Source organism: Falco peregrinus, chromosome 7 (genome assembly GCF_023634155.1).
Source record: "Falco peregrinus isolate bFalPer1 chromosome 7, bFalPer1.pri, whole genome shotgun sequence".
NCBI classification, from domain to species: Eukaryota; Metazoa; Chordata; class Aves; order Falconiformes; family Falconidae; genus Falco; species Falco peregrinus.
In genome coordinates, this window is record NC_073727.1 from 6,588,268 (window position 1) to 6,610,854 (window position 22,587).

Genomic DNA, 22,587 nt, shown 5'->3' on the forward strand with positions numbered 1-22,587 from the left:
TCGCTGCGCCTTCCCTGTGACATCCTGGTTGACCTGCAGGGAAAGGACCGTGAAGAGGCAGACCGGGCTGTTGATTAGTCACATATGGTCTCTTGAAAAGCTCATCCCACTTTTAGAGTAACAGGACTCGCGGCTATTGAATCAGCAAACCACTTTGGCCAGTATTACTAGATCTTGACAGCAAATCACAGAATAAAGCAGGTCTGTGCCATGCTGGAAACACACGGTACTGTGGGCTGTTGGGTGCAGCAGTTGGCTTCTGCTTAAACACAGCATCCCCTATGACTCAGTCACCTTGTAGCTGACAATGTCTTGTTATTCAGCAGCACAGTTCCAATGTAAATTATGTGGGTGCATTCAGTTTTGCCTCTATTGTGCAATTGAATTGTTTGTTAATTATTTCATTGCATCTAAAATGCAATGAAAAGCTGAAGATTTGAACTGTGCATGGTCGTCATATCTTTTCACACGCCTTCCCCTGTATTTTCTGTGTGCATGTTTATTGCCTCCTCTGTACCGAACCTCTGCATACATTCAGGCCAGTACACTACATAATTCATATAGGAGCACCTACCTGCTTCGCTAGTGCAACTGCCACAAGAGATGCAGCAGGTCTCTGGAATTTCACCCTGGGCTACAGCCTTCCTGCCTCTTGCTTGATCAGAGCCTAAAGAGGTAGAAACACATTTGTGACATAGCAGTACAGAGCATTATATACATAACATATAACAGCTCAGCAGAGTAGAGAATAGTTATGCAAGATTACTGTGGTAGATATAACTGGATTTTATTGCTGTTTTGTCCCTTTGCTGTGAGATATTTTTTTTTTTTTAAGAAGTCTGTTAGCATCATTCTTCTCTTGGGAGCCTGAGTCTAAAGCTGAAGTAGTAATTTAACTTTTAACAGCTCCTTAGAAAACACCACCAGGACTTAGATGTCCAAAGATGTCGGCTTTCTTTTTACAATTTTTGGGGAGAATTCTTCCCTACATTTATAAGCTGGACGCTAGAAATGAACCCCATATGAGGCTTACTGAGTGTTGTTGCTGTTTTCTTGACTTGCAACACTGACAAGAAGCAATACAAGTATTTCCTTTAAAAGTAAATCTTCTGCACAGAGGACAGATTTTCATATGCTGCATATATTTCTTAGGGAATAACCTTTAAAGTGCCATATATCCTTGTGCCTTCACTGTTAAAGTTTTAATATTTGCCAGAGTCTCAGCTTTGAAATTATGGGCAAGGCTGTCAGCACATCATTACTTTTAAAAAAACCTACGTTTCGATTAGGTTGCAAGTCTGCAAAAACTCTAATAATTTTGGCTGAAGTCATCTGTGCCAACTATCTGCTTCAGCCTGAGATCAAACCCCACAGGCAAATGAAAAATACTCTTTAGACTCCCTGAAAACAGGAGTTTACAAAAATTAGGGGGGTTTTCAGTCATAGTGAAATATTTTGATCTTTTCTTCAAACAGATCTAGAATTTGTGTCAGAGGTGCATTTTTTTTTCTTTTGTTATCAATATACGGCAAATATTGCCCAGTTGCCTAACCCCTTAAAAATTCTGGGTTATGAACAACCAAAGATTTTATTGATTTCTTAGACAGGTATCACTTTCTTAGATACAGTAAGCTGTGTAAGATTTTATAGTGAAATATTTCTACCAATCAAGTTTCTTTCTGGTACATTTTTATGAACAGATAAAATGGTGCAAACCCTGTATAAACGAGTGTTACAGGTTTACCAGCTTGATGGAAGGCACCTGCAGACACGGTCTCTTGTTCTTTGTGGTGCCATTCTGCCTTCAAAATGTGATTTTGGGGGAGTGCTAGAAGAGGTGAATGATGAAGATAAAATTTTAAATCACGTTTTGGACTTTTTATTTCATAGAGGAGATCTATGTGATCAGCTGTACAACTTCCATCTTCCACTTCATTAACATGCATCTAGTAAATGAAGTATTTTCCCAGAGTTCCGACTCTCTCTAGTAGCTCTCACCTTCTAAGATGGTCTTGTAATCATCGAACGAGCCAAGCAACATCTTTGGGACGTAGCTGCGCAACCTACTTAAGTATACATTTAAGATAACAACATGTAGGAGGCTATTTTTATGCAGCAGAATATGTGCATCTATGTTAAAATGTTTGGCTGAAAAGGATTCAGTCAAACATGCCTCAAATTAGGTACACATACTGGTTAATCTTTGCCTGCGGTTTGAACTAATAACTGGCCATGGTGCTATATTCTAGCTTCTAGTTCTTTGACCAAGTCACTTATTAATGTACTTTAAAAACCAAGAAATCTGTTATATAAAAAATGTTATAATTCCTCATATTAATGTAGAGCAAGAGCTAACAAAAAGTGTCATCTATTTCTTTTGTTCCATGACTCCCTCCAGTAGTTCCAGCAAAGCTTGAAAATGCATTTAGTTCCTTAATTCTGTTAAGAACTGTGAGGTTTGTAATACACAAAAACCTTTAATCAGCTGAAGAAACGCTTCTGGAGCTCTTCATGCTAACAACATTTTTGTAAAAGTTTTATTCACACATGAATAATTGAATCCTGTGGGCAAACAACTGTAATGGATTAGCTGAACCACTTCAAAAAAAAATACATTTATGTGCAACAAATAATCAGCCCTTGGAAAATTCTATTATTGAAAATTATTGAAACAAGTAAAATTAATCCGATTGTCTTCACTGGAAGTGGGATTGGGCTAGTATTAAATACTCCTGTAGGCAAAAAATAACTTAAATTATGAATACCAGCAGGTAGCAAGTAGTTGGGTGTATGTGGGGGCGTTGGTGTCCGAAATTGAACGTTCAGGGTCTCAAGCAGAAGCCTGCTTCTTGCTCCTGGTAATTGGTGGATCTGACTGTAACACCTGGACTAAATGGAAGTGGCATGTTTGGAATGTTCCAGTTACCGAAGAGAAATGGGGCAGAACCAGCAGTGAGGGGCTGCGCACGCCTGGTGCTTATTCTAGGAAACTGTTTAGACTGGGGGGAAAGTGAGTCTTGATGTGCCAGAAAATAAGGGGTGCTGGAAAGAAGTGGTCTTGGAACAAAGAAGGGGACCCAAACGGAAGAAGGGGAAGTTCCTGGCTGGAGGAAAGATCCTGATGATCAGGGAGCTGTGGGGAGATGGAAGCCAGGGGATGCACCAGGGACACTGGCTGGTGATGCCTGAGACAGGTAGTGGCGGGCAGCCACGCGGCAGGGACGGGCCCGACTTTCTGCCTGAGCATCCTGGGTCAGCAGCCACCTCCCTGCAGGGACGGAAGGTGTCAAGGGTAATCGAGTAGTTGCAAAAGCTCTTGTCTTGTTGGGTTTTTAAAAAAGCCCTAATATCCAGATCCACTGTGGATAGTAATTTATACTGCCTGTGACATCTTAAAAGCATTATCTCAAATAGACCTACTTAAATTTTGGCTCAGCTGGTGTTGAGGAAAAGTTCCTCATGATTTTCTGTCTTAGCTGTGTAAAAACTGCTAGCAGAGGATTTTTCTTTTTAAGATGCCTCTCAAGTCCATGTATTTTCTGGATTGTTCATTCTTCTGATTGCTTTAAATTCAGACCAGTTTAAGTTGAATGGTTGTAAGATGTAATTTTTTCATAGAGAGAAGAAAAAACTCACCAGACTGTAAAACATGCTTTTTTGGAGGACAAAAAAAAACAACCATGTGAACTTGCTCTCATTTTCCCATTTATTTTATGTCTCTGTTGGATTCTTTGTGTGATTTGTTTCACTGATGCAAAGCAAGACTTCAGAAAGGCATTTCATTTCTCTTCATCTTAAAAATCCATCAGGAGGAGGACTTGAAACATAATACCTGATGTCTTCATCTATGTATTTATTTATGAAGACATGTTAATTCTTGGTAAATTAGGCTTGGTCTTATGAGTAGAATTTTTTGACCTTGCTTCTTTCATGAAATGAGTCTGGGCCGTGTTTTGAATCGCAGTTTATCTCATCATCTGTGTTGCAAAGGATCAATGATTTGTTCTGGCTGACTCTCAGCAGTGCTGTGGGGCACTTGCTAAAGTGTCCTGTGTGACAGCTGGGTATCTGACAGGACTACTAAACAACAGGATTTTCTTTCCAGGCAGTTTTCTCTCCATCCCCTTGTAGTCTCTGGTTGTTAAAAGCTAGAAACTGCTGATTGTATCTACATAATTTAAGGTAATTAGGAAATTAGATAAACGGTCACGTTGTTTATCAAGTTGGAAACGGTGCCCTGTTTTATCTGAGGAGTTAGGTTTTCACTTGATGTGCCTAAGATGTTAAATAAATACACAAGAGGAACAGAATACGGTAGAAGTTGCGACGTGTGACAGCGCGTGAATGAGAAACTCTCTATGGGCTACTCTTTCATTATGATTATTATTATGTAAAGTGTACTTGTCTCTTTAGGGTTGACTCCTACAGGACATGAAAGTTGTAGCAATTATAAATTATCAATTACATTTGAAGAATAAGAAATAAATTGCCCAATTCATTTATTCTGTTATTAATTCTGTTGAATCAACAGACAAAGCAGCTGAGATGCTGAGAGCTAGGAGTATTAATTATTCAAAAAAGGTTTATTAAGCATCTGTAGATACAGTAGATAAACAACGTTACACTTTTTATGATAAATATGAATAATGTAATGCATAGTTACTGTGAAAGTATATTGGATTCTGAATTTTCTGAAATTAAGAACCCTATAGTTACTAGGGAAAAAAACACCGACAACAAAAAACATGAAAAGAAACAGCCAGTCAAAAGATACACTTTTTGTATGTGTCAACTTTAAGTAAAAACTGATGACCCAATATTTTATTTGTTTTAGTATGATTTAGTTTTTTGGACTTTGCTATAGGAAGGCTTGCAGCGGGATGGTGCCAGGGGGTCTTGGAATGTTGCTGCGTGTCTTGCCTGCTATCACCAGACAGGACAGAACTGGACTGAGAGGTACTGGGGGTTAAATATAGTTGTTCAGGCTCTCCTCTTTATAATACAGAAAAAAGGAGACAAAAGTAGCGGTTAGAATCCTTCCCTACCACCTTCTCCTCCTCTTGTCTTCTGTGGAAAAAAAAACCCCACACCCAACCTGATAAAATCTAACCTCTTTTTTTCCTACTCTGAGATGACAAAAGCTGGGTGATGAATATGGTATCTCAGGTATGGTGCATGCATCTAAAAGAGTGGGTTTGGGGGAATTTGGGATTGTGGGAGCACTGGAAGAGAAACCTTTTGATTGCCTGTGGGAGCTAAAATCAATTGGAAGCAATCAATGTGGTTCTTTACTAGGAAGTCTCATCCCAATTACATTGTGGAGACTTGTGAGGAGGAGTCACAGCTCAAAGGCTGCACTTCAGAGTGACAAAATTTATCGTGGGATTTATTCCTTCATCTTTCTGTCTCCATTTCTGTGGATATAGATCCAAATCAAAATTTCCCCCAAATTCCGCACGGGAGCAAATGCAACCCGTGCTTCTTTTTATGTATCTCTCTCGGGGAAAGGGGAATTTTCATTTCCTCAAAGTATATCCTGGAATGGTGTAGTTTCTATTTATTTGTGTGATCAAAATTGTCCTCCCATAAAAACATATGTAATAACTACTGGACTTTGTCATGATGTTGTTTTAGGAATATAAATCTCATTTGTTTCCATTTTCCCCAATGTCTTGCCATAGTGGATCCACCTCTCCAAACTGATCACTGGGATGGGATCTGCGCATTTGCATTTTCTGTTAATGACGGTTGCCGCGATCTTTACGGAACTGCATAGAGCAAAAAAGCCTGCTATAATCAGTCAGTCATTTTTTTGAACTTTTATCTAAATGAGTCTCTTGAAGTTATGTAAGAGTGCATCTGGTCCTTTTGAGATAAGATACTTTGACAGTGGAATTACATCTTTCCACTCAAGGAAAAGTTATATTGAGAGTTTCTATTTGATATAATGTCTTCTAGTATGAACTACAGTGATGTCCCTAATGTGCACTTTAGACCATTGCCAGTCCTTGCCATCTTCTTCTAATAATGTGCTTAATTTTCTTACTGTCCCAGTGGTGTACGGTATCATATCACTATTATTAAATTGAGCACAGTCTCAAGTGTCCTATAACATGAAGCAAGGCTCTTTCAGCTTCGTCATCCACCAAGGTTCAGTCCAGCTCAGATGAGTAAGTGTTGGGCTGAGAGTGCGTGCAACATAATACCAGTATATTCTATCAAAATCCGTATTTTTGTATGATATAATAATATCTCTTACATATAACAGTGAGTATCTGCTTCTAAAAAGCTTTGCTATATTGTTAGCCATGTGAGGCAATCCTTAAGAAAAGTCATGCTGCTAATCTGATTTATTTAAATGGGATTATTTCCAGAACGAGCTAATATTATAAAGTTAACATAAAAGTGCAACCCAGGTCTTCAAGCATAGGTGAATGAGTCAAGATGTGAAGAAAACAGGTCTAAGTAGATACTATAGAGCTGTATTGAAAATGAAATACCTTTTTTGTGTTTTTATTTCTTGCTGCGTAGAAATCACAGAAACTCTGCTGTGATGCTATTATAACTTGTTTTTCAAACAGGCTGAAAATCTATTTATTATTTTCGGTAAGATCTTTTGGCTAGGGTTGTCATCTTTGACCAAACCCAGAGCAGTCTGATGACTGTTACCTATCTCCAAAATAGCAGCTTCTCTTTTTTCTTTCCCCTTTTTTTGGTGGTGGTGGGGAGGAGGGTGGGGGGTAGGGAGGATATGTTGCTCTTGGAAATGTGCTGAACTTGCAGTATGTGTTATCATGGTGTAAAGTTTGTATTTTTGGAAGCCTGATGTTTTGTTTTATCCTTTAACTGAGACACGTGACTTTTTCTCTGTTACATTCTGTAAATCAGGACAGTCAGTATTGCCCATTAGGCTTATTCTGCTTGAAATTTATTATCTGACCATCCAGTATTTACAAATGAATCTCAGTGAAGCAGATGGGCTGTTTGTCTCTTGCCAGCGCTGCTGTCACTGCTGACAGAGGGCTGCTTAAAGCTGGGCAGGAACGTGGGTAACATGGCTGTTCTGCTCGTGTTCTTCGTGTACTTGATACTGCCTGGTAGTTGGTTCTTCCTGACTTCTGTGGGCTTCTTTGTGACCTAGTGATTGAAAACAGCGTAGGGCTGTATATTCACCTTGCACTTGGAGCCAAAAGGACTTATCATGCCCAGTTTCTCTAGCTGCAGAGCCCATTCTCAGCTCTGTGGTGCCTAGGAAGCTATCCCTGTTTACCTTCATTGTCCCACTGTTGTGCTCTATTCCCACAGGCATCATCCGCATTGTGTGTATAATTTGTATTTAGTGTGAGAGCAAAATACAGCCTGCTGCATATTTTTTTTATTTCTTTATTTCTGTTGACTGTATGTCCGACCTCTGAAATTACATATCTATTTTTGGCTCATCATTATTTTTTTTTCAGTTGCTCTGAAAGTTCTGTAGAACAGATTTGCCTACCATTGGAGGAATCAATATTAAATTTTGAATCAATAAATAAACCTGCAGAGCAAAAGGATGGAATATCCAGTTTGAACAAACTCACTTCTTTCCAGAGTAGCAAGGGATATTCAGCTAGTTGGATCTGCATGATCCAAAGGAAAAGAGAAAGTTCTTTCTCCAGTAAAACTAACCTTGTAATCATTTGGTTGCTTTTTAAGACTTGCCTTGCATCACTAAATCTTAAAATAATTCACAGTCATAGAAGGTGTTGCAAAGAGAGTGTGTGTGGTTCTGGTTTATGAGTGGTCCCTCAGATACCTGACAAATAATATCAGTGCATTAGGATTATCGGACTCGAGAGTTTTGGATGGGTTCTAGAAGTGTTTAGGGAACTGGAGACATGCAGGAATTTGGTGGCAGAACACACACTCTGACCACTGTACAGAGGACAGGAAATCATATGAGTGTGTGCAAAAGCAGAGACAGCTTTAAAAATCATCCATACGAGTGTGTGCAAAAGCAGAGACAGCTTTAAAAATCATCCGTACGAGTGTGTGCAAAAGCAGAGACAGCTTTAAAAATCATCCGTACGAGTGTGTGCAAAAGCAGAGACAGCTTTAAAAATCATCCGTACGAGTGTGTGCAAAAGCAGAGACAGCTTTAAAAATCATCCGTACGAGTGTGTGCAAAAGCAGAGACAGCTTTAAAAATCATCCGTACGAGTGTGTGCAAAAGCAGAGACAGCTTTAAAAATCATCCGTACGAGTGTGTGCAAAAGCAGAGACAGCTTTAAAAATCATCCGTACGAGTGTGTGCAAAAGCAGAGACAGCTTTAAAAATCATCCGTACGAGTGTGTGCAAAAGCAGAGACAGCTTTAAAAATCATCTGTACGAGTGTGTGCAAAAGCAGAGACAGCTTTAAAGACCCCTACTGCTATCTTGATGCTAATGGGCAGGCAGCGTGGTAAATAGACAGCACTGGTGAGATATGCTTGCATGAGCCCATGGCCTGGAGAGAAGACTCAGTAGCCTATGAGTTAAGCTACTGAAATTTGCAAAAACCATTTGGGAGGATCTCCCAGAAACTGCCTCACAGATAGTGCAGTGAGCAGTTCTCTTGCCTTTGGAAAAAAAGAAAGTAAAAAAGAGGCCTTGGTCATATGATGAGAAGGGTTTCCAGGCACGCCTCTATAAGGCCAGGCTGCAGTAAGGCAGAAGGGCTCGGTTTGAATTTATAGATCCTCCAACCAATTGCACTTCTCCGTCCTGTAGATTCATTTGTGTCACGCTCATTAAGAAACCCTGAAATAGTAAGATACGCTGAGACAGCAGCGCGTGTTAGTGCAGGTGCTGCTCTAGAACGGTGTTGTGGTTCCTTCAGGAGGGCAGGCCTGCAGGCAGCTGAACCCGGCCTGCCCGCACCTCTCGGCCCTGCCCGCTGCTGTGCTGGAGGCCCAGCCAGGCCGCATGGACAGGGCGAAAGCCTTGGTGCCGCACTTGTGTGCCGGAGCTGCTGCTGGAGTGCCGCAGCTGAGGGGTGGGCATGCCTGCAACTCAGAGCTCTCCAAAGCACTGTGGCCTTTTACGATCATAAAATAATTGAGGTGGGAAAAGACCCTTAAGGTCATAGAGTCCAACCTTTAATCATTTTGTTTGTCCTAGATAACAATACAGGCCATACAGTCAGATCCGGGGGTTCCAGCATGTATCTGCGTCAGCAGCTGGTGGTAGAATCTTAAACAATCAGTAGACTTACATGGATGTAAGAAGGGCAGTAAATCCACCGCTTTCCCAAAAATGTGATTTATCTTGTGCTGAAAGAGAACTTGTTCATTAAAACTCAGCTGAATCTCTGTAGGGGAGCTAATGCACCAGTCTATTCTCTCATCTCCGCAAGAACTTGCTGGCAACTAATCTTGGTCAGTGATGTTATTGGATGGCAGCAGATCCCTCTCAGAGGGATTTAGTTATTAGCATAACTCATCAGATCAGTCTTGTTCAACTAAGCAATTAAAATAACAACATTGCAATGATCAATGAAAGTGCATTCCCAATAAGTGGTTCCGCACACGCACTTTGATACTGCACAGATGATAGTTCCCTTCTAGATAACTATCTTCACTCAGAACTGCCTCAACTCCAAAAGGTTCCCAAATGCAGCAGCCCAGTCACCTTCCACTTAAACAGTTGAATCCTTTCGTGGAAAAATGGATTCAGTATTGTGCTGTGACAAAGACACACAATAAATCAGGCTGAGGTACCATGCCGTAAATCGCTGTGAGTCAGGGCAAGGAAGGACAATCGTTTCAGTCATTCTACAAAAAGAATAATGGTTCTCCAGTTCAGTATAAAATCTCATCTTTCTATATCCAGAAGTCATCAAACAATGAAACAGGTTCAGACAAAGCATTCCTTCCATACAAATGTGCAGAATTAATGGCACCGCTAAACCTTTTTAGATTTTGATGTTGTAGTCTTAAGCATCAGGGCCTGGGTTGGAAGTCTTTGTGCAGTCACCTTTCTTCACTTTGAGTAAACGGTGGTCACCAAAATAGCAAAATCATTGATCCTTGCCTGGACCTGCTCCATGGCAAAGTGCTCATCCTTGCTGGAGGGAGGCGTATGGGGCACGCAGGAACGTGACGGGGGGCTTCAGAAAACTGCAGAAGTCATGAGAATCCCTGTATTGGGCAGGCAAGTTTTTCTGATCAGTATGATGACGTACTAAGCATTCCTTTCAGGTGTAACGGTATGGTAGATTTCTGTGACTGGGTAGCAAATCATTCTGTAAGTAGATCTGCAGCATAGGTACAGCACCTACATTTGCCATATATATACACCCACCCACCCCATGAACATATTCTATGGTTTTGGTGATGTATGTTCTGCTTAAATGTATTGAAAACATTTTTATCATCTGTGAGACTTACATTTTATTACGTTGAACTCCGTATGTGCTGTAGCAAAGAATTCAGTTTAAACAGAAATTGTGAGAAATAAATTTGAACTTCTAGCTTTGAGACTGGAAGTTAGTGTCTGAACTGAACTGGAAGAACAGGTTTTCAGGTATCTTTTCAGATATTTCTTTCCTTCTCCTAGAAAGTTAAAGTGATTATTACCCAATATTGCAGACAGAAATGGCACCAGGCCTTAGAATTGTCTCACACTTGTTTTATGTGGATTTTTTCCCTCTTCATTCTGTTCAGTGTTAACTTATATAAGAGCTATGCTGACCTTTAATAGCATATTAAATCTCTGACATCTTTGGCACACAGAACTTCTCTTTCTTGCACAAGGAGCATTACACGTTATTTGGACATAAGCAATTTTTACATCCACAGGGGCAGCATCTACCGTGATTTGAGATAGGAGAAAACACGCAGGTCATGACCTTATGCAGTAAACAGATTTATATTTCTCTGTCTTGTGATGATAATAGCATGCATTATTACAATTTGTTCACGTAGCAACAGCCAGCTGACACCTCAACTGAATCTGCTATTTCATCAAGAGGCTTTTTGCGTGACCCAAATGACCTTTCCTGTACGTGCAACATAGTGCTTTAGCAGAAAGAGGGAATTAAGGAAACATGAGTCAATGTGTTCCCAATTTTACTGTTAGGGACAGGAGGGATGAATCTGGTGTATTAATTTAATTCCAGGTTTTCTTCCTAGGAGCATATACACCAGGACCACATCCTTGCAGGAGGCATTGCTTCCATGTTGAAGCAGCCAGAAACCCTGAAAATATCTCAGGTGGCTGCTCAGAAGAATAGGACAAAGAGCAAGTATGGATTTCTGAAACAGATTTTTTGTATAGGCTAGGCATTCTCCTGGCACTGCCCGTGTACTGTTTCACTAAATTACCTTACCTGTCTAAACTGCTTGGATTCCTATCTTACCTCAAGGTCCTGTACGCTGAATTTAATCAAGGCTTAGTCAAAATTTAATTAGAGCCTCTGGTCCTCTGCTTACATCAAGAGAAGAGGTTTCTAATTCTGATCAGGTAGTCTGGCAAGGCTCAACTGTTACAGCAATAATTCATATGCAATGTCATGGTCCCAGTTTGTGTCCACAGCATGCCTGCCACCAATCCGTATTTGGTTTGCAAAAGGAAAACCCACTGTGTATGTCAGTAATGTTATAAATAATGCATCCAATTAGTCAACTACGTGCTGTTGCATTTCCCTGAAGCCCACGAAGCTGAAAGCCCCAAAGAAACTGTGCACTTTGAGAGAAATGTTTAGACTTAAATATTGCCCTGATTCTGAGATCAGTCCTTTGCACTCTTCTCTCTGTGTTGTACAGCAGAAGACGTACGGAGGCTGCCCCTTGCAGCATTACATAGGATGAGAACAAATACTAAGAGCTCGTGCTGTGATTTCCAGCTGCGTGAGGAGGATGCGAGATAAGGGCTGACAGGACAGGCTGTGATGCAGGAAAGATGGAAAGAGGCAGCGGGAGGTATGCGTGTGCGCATGGTAAAGGAGAGTCCAGGCCTTTCCAGAAGCTAGCAGGATCATTCACTTCACCTTTTAATATTTATTTTTTTTTTCTTTTTACGATTGCACTAAGGTAGGGAATTGTTTAATGCCATATGAATGACACCAGTACTGAAATGTGATGCAGTGTGCCAGCAGCAAGATGCAGGCCAGCACTGCATGGCCCTTTTCTTCCCAGCCTGCACTTTTCTTTGATATAAGGGACAAAAACTGTTTCAAAAGAGCAATAGAGTCAAAGTAGAATTCACATCAATTAGATTTCCTGCATTAAAACAAGAAATAAATCAAACATGATCCTGGAAAAATGGTTTCTTGCAGTTGCAAGCTTGCTTTTCCTCTAAAGAGACACTTGTGCCTGCTTAGAGGGGGTAATGAAACTGTAAACTGAAAAGACATTTCGAAATGATAAATTAGGCTGTGATTATGCAAAGTGATATTAATTATGCTGATAGACTATATAGCAAGGAATTTTTAACTGATTCAGTTCTGCCTTCTGGCTTGCTCTGCGAAGGAGCGATGCGTCAGGCTTGGTTGGGTAGTGACCTGCAGCTGCAGCAGCAAGAAAGCCCAAACTAGTGCTGTCTGTTCTGCGTTAGGTTCTACATGTACGTCATCACAGAGTAGTCCATGGTTTAAACATTTGTATTTGTGTTGTTTGTACAAACCGATACATTTTTGCTGAGCTTTCCATATAGTAGAGCAGATGGCTGAAAAAGAAAAATCGTGATGTTTTTTTTTTTTCCTAATGCAACAAGGACACGAGGGATTTCCGTTTTCTGCTTTGAAGATGCATTGCTACCTCTTCCTCCACTTTTTTTAAACTATGCCATTTTAAAACAAGCACCCCTTCTGCCTCGATATCTGGCTTTGCATCTTGGTGACAGTACTTTTCAGCAGAAGTGAAATGCTGAACCTAATTATTTTTTTCAGCGTGGTTTTCTTAAGATTATGCAAAATAATGGTGGGGCTATCTACTGAATGTAAGGTGAAGTGGAAATTAGGAGAGCATCACTGTGCGGTTTTTGACCTGTGAAACAGCAGAAAAAGGAATGGGACACAAAAATATCAGCTCCTAAAGTATCTCCTCTGCCTTATCATGACAGCTTTTTGCCATTAGGTAATAAAAGTAAAAATAATGTATGACCTTGTAACTTCCCTGGGACTTTTATCCTGCCAGAACCACAGACCCAAATCTATTAAGTTACTTTCTAAAGGTGAGAATTAAGGGACTTGCTGGTGGCTGCCGATTCAAATGTACTTTATCAGTTCCAATGGGGTAGTCAGTTCACTTACGTCCCTTCCCTTAGCGAGACCAGCATGTCACAGCTTCACACTGACATTCAGTGCCAGTGCTGGGTGCACACTCTATCGAATTCGTCACCTCTTCTTGGTCACATGCTCAGATTTATTTCCAGCACAGTGGCCTGAGTTACAATTTTCCATTTTCAGTGATGGGATCAAGTTCCCAGCTCAGGTTGAGACTGCATTCTTCTATCAAGTGGAAGGGACTATTTTTTTTCTATTTCAGTAGAAATTCTGCCTGCTGATTATTTTCAAATTACTTAAAGCTAAGATGATACAAAATTAACCTTTGGCCTTAGATAACAGCAATGTAAAACCCACACAACCATGGGCCATAGAGAGAGAGATCCAAGCGCAAGACTCACAACCTGATTCACCAGAGAATTTGGTTAAAAGTTGCACCTAAAAATTTCAAAATAACATTTATTCATAAAAAGTGTCTATGGAAAACAGAAGCAATAGTTACAATGAAACAGTTAATCTCAAAATTTGATCTGTTTGAGTCCTTTAAGTAATGTTCAAAAGAAGTTTGTGGGTTTCAAAATAACAGGGGATTCAAGTAAGAACATTTATTATACCCTAGGTGATTTCTGACATCCAAAGATGCTGTTAAATATTGCATTTATTCATTTTCAGATAGTTTAAGCTAGACAGAATTTTACTAACTTCCTGAGGATGCATTGCTTTACCATTTGTATTTATCTTTTCTACTTAGTATTTCCGAACGGTAGTGTAGCTCCCATGTTCTTACCAACATGGAAGGAAAAAGTGCAACTCGGAGCAGAAGCAGGACTGTGCTGGATTTGGGTTGCACCAAGTTACTTCTAATTTGGCAAAGCTGTGATGCCTCAGCACTGTATTGCTAGCCAAGCACGGAGGGGAAGTTTTGGCTTGGGATGCATAAGGATAGGTTGCAATTTCTAGCGAAGCATTAGCTGAGATAGGTGCTTTTGCTGTTTTGGTGGCCATAATGCACAATACCTGCACAGGTTTTGGGAGAGAAGAGCCAGGCAGCGTTGCAGCCTTCTTCAGCATCAGGCTGCACTTTTGGTTTACAACAAAGTGACGGCCATCTGAATGGGGATGTCACACTGAATGAATTTGTGAGGAGCACTACCCCCGTAATCCTGTCATAGCAAAGTCTGCTGCAACAGCCACATCAAACAGTACTGCAAAAAGAAGCATTTACCTTTCTCATGTCTCTTTGTCTCTCTCTGTCACTGTTGGTGATGGTCACTCCCATCAGAAAGCCCTTCCCCTGCTGCCACCGGCCACCCCCCGGCTGCTACCTGGGACTGCCATGGGACTGGCCTGCCTATCTGCTCCGCAGGTTTTGGTGAGAGGTACAGAGCAGCTGCACAGAATGCAGCCTTCAGGTGATGCTTATGTATGATTGGAAAAGATTTATTGAGGATATCATGATCATCATGGTATTGATGGCATCATAAATGATACCAGATGAAAACATAAGGGAGGTTTGCAGTAGGGGTCATGTAAGACTAACAACCAAGGGAAAAAGAACATATGTTTGGAGTGCAGGCTAACCAAAAAATTAGAGCATATTTAATGAAAAGATGCGTTTGCCACTGTAAATATCTGCTTTAAGGTGGTAATGAATACATGGTATATTATTTTTCTTTAGAAGCTATTGAAAATCTTAGGTCCTTTTAGGCCTTAGTAACTGATTTATCAGTATAGCATGCCTTCTGCTAGCCCATTGCTCTGTTGTGCTTTTGGTTTTGCTCAGTCATTCATTTGGAAATTGGTCATTTAAAAAAAACAACACAGGCTTGAAAGCATAATTAAATACATTTTCAAACACAGGCAAATGGCAAATGCACACACAGTCCTCTATAGAAAATGTCTACTTAGTAAATTTAGTGTGCAATATACCGTATTAACTATATAACATATATAGTGAATCCAGCATTCCTGTAGCACAGGCAAGTGGATGCCCAGCAAGTGGCATTTAATGTCTGTGTTTTCAGGATCAGGCTCGAGCGTGAGCAATTACTAAAAACTTTTTCTTTAAAAGAAACTAACAAGGAGTTTTCTAAAGCCTCCTGTTAACGTTTGCCACAACTCAGATATTGCAAGCTGTGAACCAGATTGTGCCACTCTTATGTAGGTCAAATAGTACCTCGCCTGCACAGTGGGTTGGCTCTTACAGCGTAGCTCAAGGTAAATATAAAACGCACTGTCTGGTCTGCCCGGGGCAGGTTAAGGACACGCCGTGCACCCTGTCTAACCCATGATCCAAATGTATTTGAAAAGTTTTCCTAACACTGTTCCTCAGAGTAGGAAGCTTACAGTGTTGTGGGTCCACAACCTGTATTGTTTAGTTCTTTTCCTGTTTTATTTGTTTCAAATATGATGCCTACAAATATCCAAAGGACAAAAATAAGCAAAAAATCCTGTCTGTGAAATCCTGCTCTTTGTCCAGTCTAGAAAGGAATTTCTCCTCTAGTTATAAAAATCACTATTTCTCTAGCTAGGCCATATTTGTTACTTTTTGTAGCTTAACTGATTTCTGTAGAGTATCACTGTACAGTGGGTTTTGAGCCACTATTTCTTGAGTCTTGTGTAGTCATTCACTTCTCTGGTGCTTAAAGAAAGCTCTTGTTGGCAAGACAGACAAACGGCGATTTGGTAGCCTTTAGTAGTTGCTCTGCACCAATGTAAATGGCATGGGGCAGAAGGAAACCCAGCTCCTGTGGTTTTCATACTTTGAGAACAGCACTCATGGTGGCTTTTAACAAAGAGGGAAAGAGACCTGCTCGTGAGAGGACACAAAATTCCCTATCCAGAAAATCATTCCTGTCCCCAGCCCCAGTACATGCCCTAAAAATGTCACTCACATTCAACTCTACGACTTCAACGTCCAAATATTTCAGTTCCATTTTATAAAGGCAATCAAATTTGTGCATTTTTATTTTCCTTCGTTTTATTAAGATTTTGATTTCTTGAAACCTTATTCACTTTAATTTTTTAGTGATGTTTTCATTACCGCATGAGTTGTTTTTAAAACTCAGGATGAAGAAACACTTCCCTTGCCTTAAAAGCCTTTACCCCAGAAGGATTTTACCTTAACAGGTACCTCAGATGATGCTTAGCTGCATGTTTCAGCCAGAGAACAGGGCTTAGATTTTGATTCTTTCAATCAATATAAATCTTTTTTTTCTGCTTCTCCCCTGAGACTATTAAAAAAGAAAAGTCTGTAATAACAGCAGCTCTCAAACCAAAGAGAAAGTCTTTCCCCGTATCTAGGTGACCTACCACCTCATGCTAAATCTGTCACTAGCGCATCCTTGCTGCCCCCTCTGCAATGCCTCCAGGATGACAGGCTTTGTGCTTAACTGGAAAACGAGCAGTCTCCCCCCGCCTCAGAGTGTGGGAGGAAAAATAGGCTCAGTGTGGAAGATACTTGCGAAACAGATTATTTTTTTAGTCTCCAAACTTATTGGGGCTTTGCTAAGACAGGAGACAGCTGGGGTTTTCTGCACACGTGTGCGCTCTTTGCATTGTTTCCATTTCAGGGGGATGTGTTGTGTGCAAACCAAGGTGGTCATGATGTGTCAGGCTGACAGTTACCTGGTTTCCTAAGAAAATAAGGGCTGCACAGTGAGCACGGCAGTTGCGTCCGCTCTCTTCCAGCAGCTTTGAATCTACTTGTCTGGTTCAGTCAAATTTGAACTGAAGTTCATAAAAGCTTAACGCAAGCAGGCAGCTGGCTAAAGAGGATAACTGTGTTTGCCAGAGAGGGAAAGGAGGAGCCCAGTCTGTATGGTGCACCAGGGAATCCCCATGGGGCAGAGCTCTTACCACGGCTGCAAGAGCAGGAAAAGCTTTGATCAGTGCTTGCAGCCGGAGAAGCTGGCTGCAAGACGCAACGCCGTGGGAAGGCAGGGTTCATTACTGCGCTGTAAATACATCGCTTGAAGTGGCTTGGTTCCAGTCTGCGATGTGAGTGTAACCGCTGGGAGCGGGTGCCTGCAGGAGCCGAGGTGGTGCCCAGCCTCACCCGCTCCCACGGGAGCATCCAGCTGGCTGGTCCTCGTGTGGTTCTGTTGCACGGGAAGAGGCTGGCGGTAAGGCATGGCTAATGGTTAATTTTACGGTCAGGCTAGGTGGTGATCTGTAAAAACTGCACTTTAAAAAACCCATTAGTGCCCCTGGCTTCCTCCCTATCACTGTACACGAGCAAGCACTTAGGCAGAAGGGCAATCCTTGAATTCACAGGGAGAGGACATACTGCAAGCGTTCCTGCTCCAAGGAGAGCTGCTCCCGCAGACGCAATCCTGACCGCTTCTGGCGTGCTGTGAGGACACTATTTTATCCTCACTTTTAATGGAAGGGATAAACTGGAATGGTAATAATGGGACTGATAAATGAAAGGAAAACTGTAACCACATAATTATGTCAGAATCAACTAACAGCCATGAAAAGCCGATTAAACCACATTATGCAGATACATGTAACAGAATACTATTAGTTAGTCCTTTGCAATGGCATGCCTGGCAATTAGGAGAGCGGTATTGGCAGCACACAGTGACAACAGTGACAGTGTATAGTTAAAAATGTTTGGAGACAAACGGTGCATAGAGTACAGGGACAGCCTAGAACTGAATACAGGAGCATCCTCAAAGATACCGGCACTGAGGGGAAACAGATAGGCTGCTTGACTAGGATGTTGGGCATAGCTTGGAATAATTTATATTTATCATCAAAGGGAATTTACTGGCTTATCCATAAATAAAAGGCTGCAGTGCAGCAAGTAATCTGTATTTTCCAACTACCCACAAATTTCAGGTCGTGCAGGCTGATGGAGGAAATCTGTATTTTTCCTGAACTAAAGAAGCTTGCAGAAATACTCTGACTGAGGCAGTAAGAATATGAGGTAATGTTGCTGTGGTTGCGACTATTCAGTAAATAGTCGGGAATGGGAAAGCTTAGTGTTGCATAATGCTTCTTATGTATGCAGTATTTACAGGTCAGGGACCTGAAGAAGGTGTCACCCGTCCAGTTTCTTTGTCATGGCAGTATTGGGGTGTGGTGTTTCCTCTCAGCCACCATAGCAAGAGAGCGAAGGTTCCATCCCATCCTTCGCTCCCTTCCCCTGCCCACTCTGGCAGAGTGGTTCTCATCTGCAGGCAGGGCTCCGAGATGATGATAGTGTGGGGTTCAGAGCTCCCGCAGGCTTTACAAAAAGATACATACACTTCTACCAGAAACTCCTCCATGTGCCTGTGGAGAGCTCATCTAAGGGAATAAAAACCAGTGGTTTTTTTTTTTTTTTTTGGTGTCACAGGATGCACATGCTGGAGAGTCCATACGCCCCTTATGCTCTTCATCATGCCAGGCAGACTTTTGAGACATGCTACCAAGAGAGTCTGCTTGCAGAAAACCAGCATGGATCCTTTAAATATTTATCCTACACATCGTTTTCCAACAGACAGATGCGGGTTTTCTTCTCGCTTTAGTTTTAGAGATGGCTGAACTCGTGTGACATGCAGATAATGAGAGGTCAACAGCAGCTGTGCACACAGCACAGCTTCCCTGAGCACTGTATGTGCTCGAAGGGAGGGGGAGAGTGCAGCTTACTTTGATTACAGAAGCCAGGGAATATGTTTATAAATTAAATTCTGTTGACAACTTCAGTACTAGTGACGTGCAATTAATGACATCTGTGACAAGCCAATATTTATTATGCCCAGGAGATGTGCCTTTATTTAAATGGGGAGGTGAGACTGTGTCCATAGAAGGTTAAAGCATTTACTTGTACTGTGACGTCTGTATTTACTTGGGCTATTCTTTCCCATACTTTGTGAGAATGTTCATGTTTACTGCGTACTTTTCATGACAGAAGAGCATCATTATCTCCATTTTTACATCTGAAGAAACTGACACCCAGAAATGTAGACTACCCTGGGTGAAGGACCATACCACAGCAATGGGAGAGTTAAGAACCCAAGTTTTTTGTGTCCTAACAAGTTATGCTAGATCATGTTGGGTTTAATAGCACAGTAAATTTAGCTACGGATAGTATTAAACACCTGTTTTTTCATCCATTTTATTTGAAGGTGGAGCATCACATTCCTTCTCCATCACAGAAATAACTGAAGTGCATTTCTTTCACCTTTTCCAGAACTCAGAGAAAACAAATTGTTTCTGAAGTAAGAAAGTGCTGCTACATCATCCAGCAGAAAGGATGCCTTTCTTGTAAACAAAATAATACAAAAATCATAAATAAAACCCATTCTAGCCAAGAGTAGTAAACCTGGGACAAGACCTATAACAAAAATGGTGTCTATGAGAAACGGGCATCGCTCCTAAGCTGTGTCCATCCGTAAGGTGTGTGGAATTCCATCAGGACACGCAGCTCTGATAGACACTGAACGTACAAACCTTGCTACAGCTTTTGCCCGCTCCTGACTTTTGATGATTTAGCTTATGTGTTTGCCTTTAAACAAGCATCGTTGGGAATGTTCTTTAGTCATCCGTACTCCGGCTGAGCGGAAGGCAACTTCTGGGAAACAAACACCCCCCAGACACTCCTATGTTCTCGCTGCTTACGTCTGCAGGTCCATCAGCCAAAATGTCACTAATGATATGAACCTTTAATTTCACAGATGAAGGAACTTGGTGTCATCGTATACAACTGTAGCTGCCTGGTCCTGGATTTACAGAGGATATTTGCGCTGTATAGCTCATTAAGATATAAGAATAAAATACCACCGAGCTGGTCTAAGAGACTATACGGAGTGTACGATACTCAGAATAAACTGACGCTGCAGCTGAACGAGACAAAATCAGAAGCTTTTGTGTCGGTAAGTTCTGAAATGAGTTGCAAAGAGGGAGGGAAGGGAAGAAACTTGTTTAACCCACCAGATTTTTTGGAAGACCTGGAAATTTAACATCTGCTTACTCTCTGAAACTGCCCTTTATGAACTACAGAGTAGCGAGACCAGGTTAGGTAAGTGTTAGTAGCATGTATTAAAGAATCTCAAGTGTCTTCTCACTGATACAGAGATGTTCACAGTTCCCTGCAGTAAGTCTGTCATAATGCTGTGTTCCCTCTGACAGAGACTGTCATGGAGAAATTACTATGGAAAGTAACTTCCATGAATAGAACATGTAAGATGTAAATTAAAGCCATACTTAAGTATTTCTCTAAAGTGACCCTAACTGAAAAAGATGCATATTATTGCTGTGTCCTTAACCAAAAGCAGCTACTAAAATTGAGTGACTGAAAACTCAACTGTAGAGGTAAGACCACTACAGCTGTCACCTGCAGAAGACAGAACTTGTCTGATAGTCTGATAGTAATGCTGGAAAACCAAATCATTCTGTTGTCTAGGAACACGGTTATTCCAACAGGTATGCTTTTGTGGGGAAGTCTGAAATTGAAAGGTTTTTTAAAAGTTACTTGCCTTTTCCTGTGGTGTAGAACAGACTAAACACAGTATTGCTATTTCTTTTTTTCATTCGGATTCTGTGACATTGTTTGTACATGCAATTTGCCAGAAGTGAACATGCTGCAGGATTTCATTTGAGCATTATTCTTTTTCCTGTTCTCTGCAATGTTCACCACTTCTTCACTTGCGTTCAAAAAAATGATAGGGAGGCCCTTCAAATTATTTACAGTAGTGGACAGAAGGTGAATGACTTGGGAATAAATGGACTGTTAATCAGAAATCTAAAATGATACAGAATAAGCTTGTTATCAGAGCTCGCCGTTTTTTCAATGTAACTTGTAAGGATTAATCCTCTTCACCTTGTTCCATTGAAAGCATGCATACATCTGTAGAACGTTATCTACTTTAGCTTTATTTTAAAATGACACTTTAAAACTTCTAAAATTCAAGCAGCAGTCCCCATGGAAGCACTGTCGGTGTGTGTATTTTTAATGGAGAAGTTTTCAGTCTCAGCAGTGATGTAGCAAAACTGGAAAAAAGTAAACAGAGCGATAGAGATGATGAAAGATGCGGCGTGTCTTTCATTTTCAAGGTAATTACGTGAATAAAACCAACCCCTTCAAAATCAGGAAGGTAATGAAGCTGTTAAGAGTTATTTACCATTCTGTCTAAAAAAAAAAGGGGCAAAACCACATTGCTTTACAGCCAGTAGTGCCTAAACCACAATGCACATAGCACGCTATTAAGCCGTAGAGGCACTGGCACAGGATGCTTGTGCAGATGAGTGGTTCCAGTGCAGCGTTTACCTTCACCTGCTGGGAGCCAGGCAACATTCAGCTGTCCAGGATTTTTCACACTCCTACAACCCGTGAAGGGACAGAGAACTATTTTGGACTGAAAATCTGGAAGTGCCTAAGCCAAGCAGAATTAATAGCCATCTGAAAGTAAAATGAGCTTCCACTGATTCGGGTCTGGACAGTCTTAAGGATTAGCTTAAATTAGAGACTGACTCGGGCAGTTAGCTAAGGAGCTGTGAACATGAAATGAACTCCTATGCCCTTCTAAGCAATCTGTTAGAAAGGGAGAAATCGTGCTGAAAGGCAGTCCTGGAGGGGCACTCAGGAAGGAAAGCTGGGTAAGGCCAGCTTTAAGGAAACTGGGATCACAGACAGGCAGGTGGAGAGAGGCTCTGCAAAAGCTGCTCCTCTGCAGTTTGTGGGATGTTCACTTCCCCCCTGTATTTCCCTTTTGTGCGGGCAACAAAAGCCTCCTCTCTTGAAATTCCGCTTCAGAAAACAAAACGAAAGAGTCACTGGTACTCAGAAGCTCAGATCAGTGAAGTCCAGCTCCAGGAGCCACACGAATCTGTAGCCGCAGCCAGTTGGGCTGGTTCTTCCTTCCTGAAAACAGGCTCTTCCATACATTTCTCCCCTACTAGCAAATCCTCAATGTTGGCCAGCATGCCCCTCCACAAGCTACTCCTGAAGTTGCTCTGGGCTGGTTTGGTGGACCAAGGGTTAGCATCACTGTCTGGTCCTGAACTCGTGAGAAGAGGAAAGTCTCCACAAGCCCGGCAGTTCTTACTGCCATGGTGCTGTCTGTGGGCTGGGGTGTGGGTGCTGCGCTCCCCAGCCCTGCGTTGACCCCCTTCCCGCCGGGGCACGGCCAGCCACCGCTGCCAGTGGGAATAAAGGCCTGTTTCTGGTAGGTGAAGTATCAAAAGAGTATTTGATCAGAACAGCAAGCGCTAATACAACTAATCCGGAGAAAAGTACTAAAATAGCTGTATGACCACAGAGGGGGTCAGCTGCGCCACAGGGTAACACGTGGAATGCCCAAATAAGTGTTGCAGTGAGAGCTTTACCTGAAATTTTTCTTCTAATTATCTTCTAAAT

General features: G+C 41.5%; 1 protein-coding gene across 1 annotated transcript in view; it reads left to right on the plus strand.

Moving 5' to 3' along the window:
• PLD5 (phospholipase D family member 5) overlaps positions 1-22,587 on the plus strand; it is a 72,283-nt gene that overhangs the window by 36,702 nt on the left and 12,994 nt on the right. Inside the window, exon 5 of the mRNA XM_027789113.2 lies at positions 19,907-20,104. Coding sequence (XP_027644914.1) covers positions 19,907-20,104 — 198 coding nt within the window. The remainder of the gene's footprint in view (positions 1-19,906; positions 20,105-22,587) is intronic.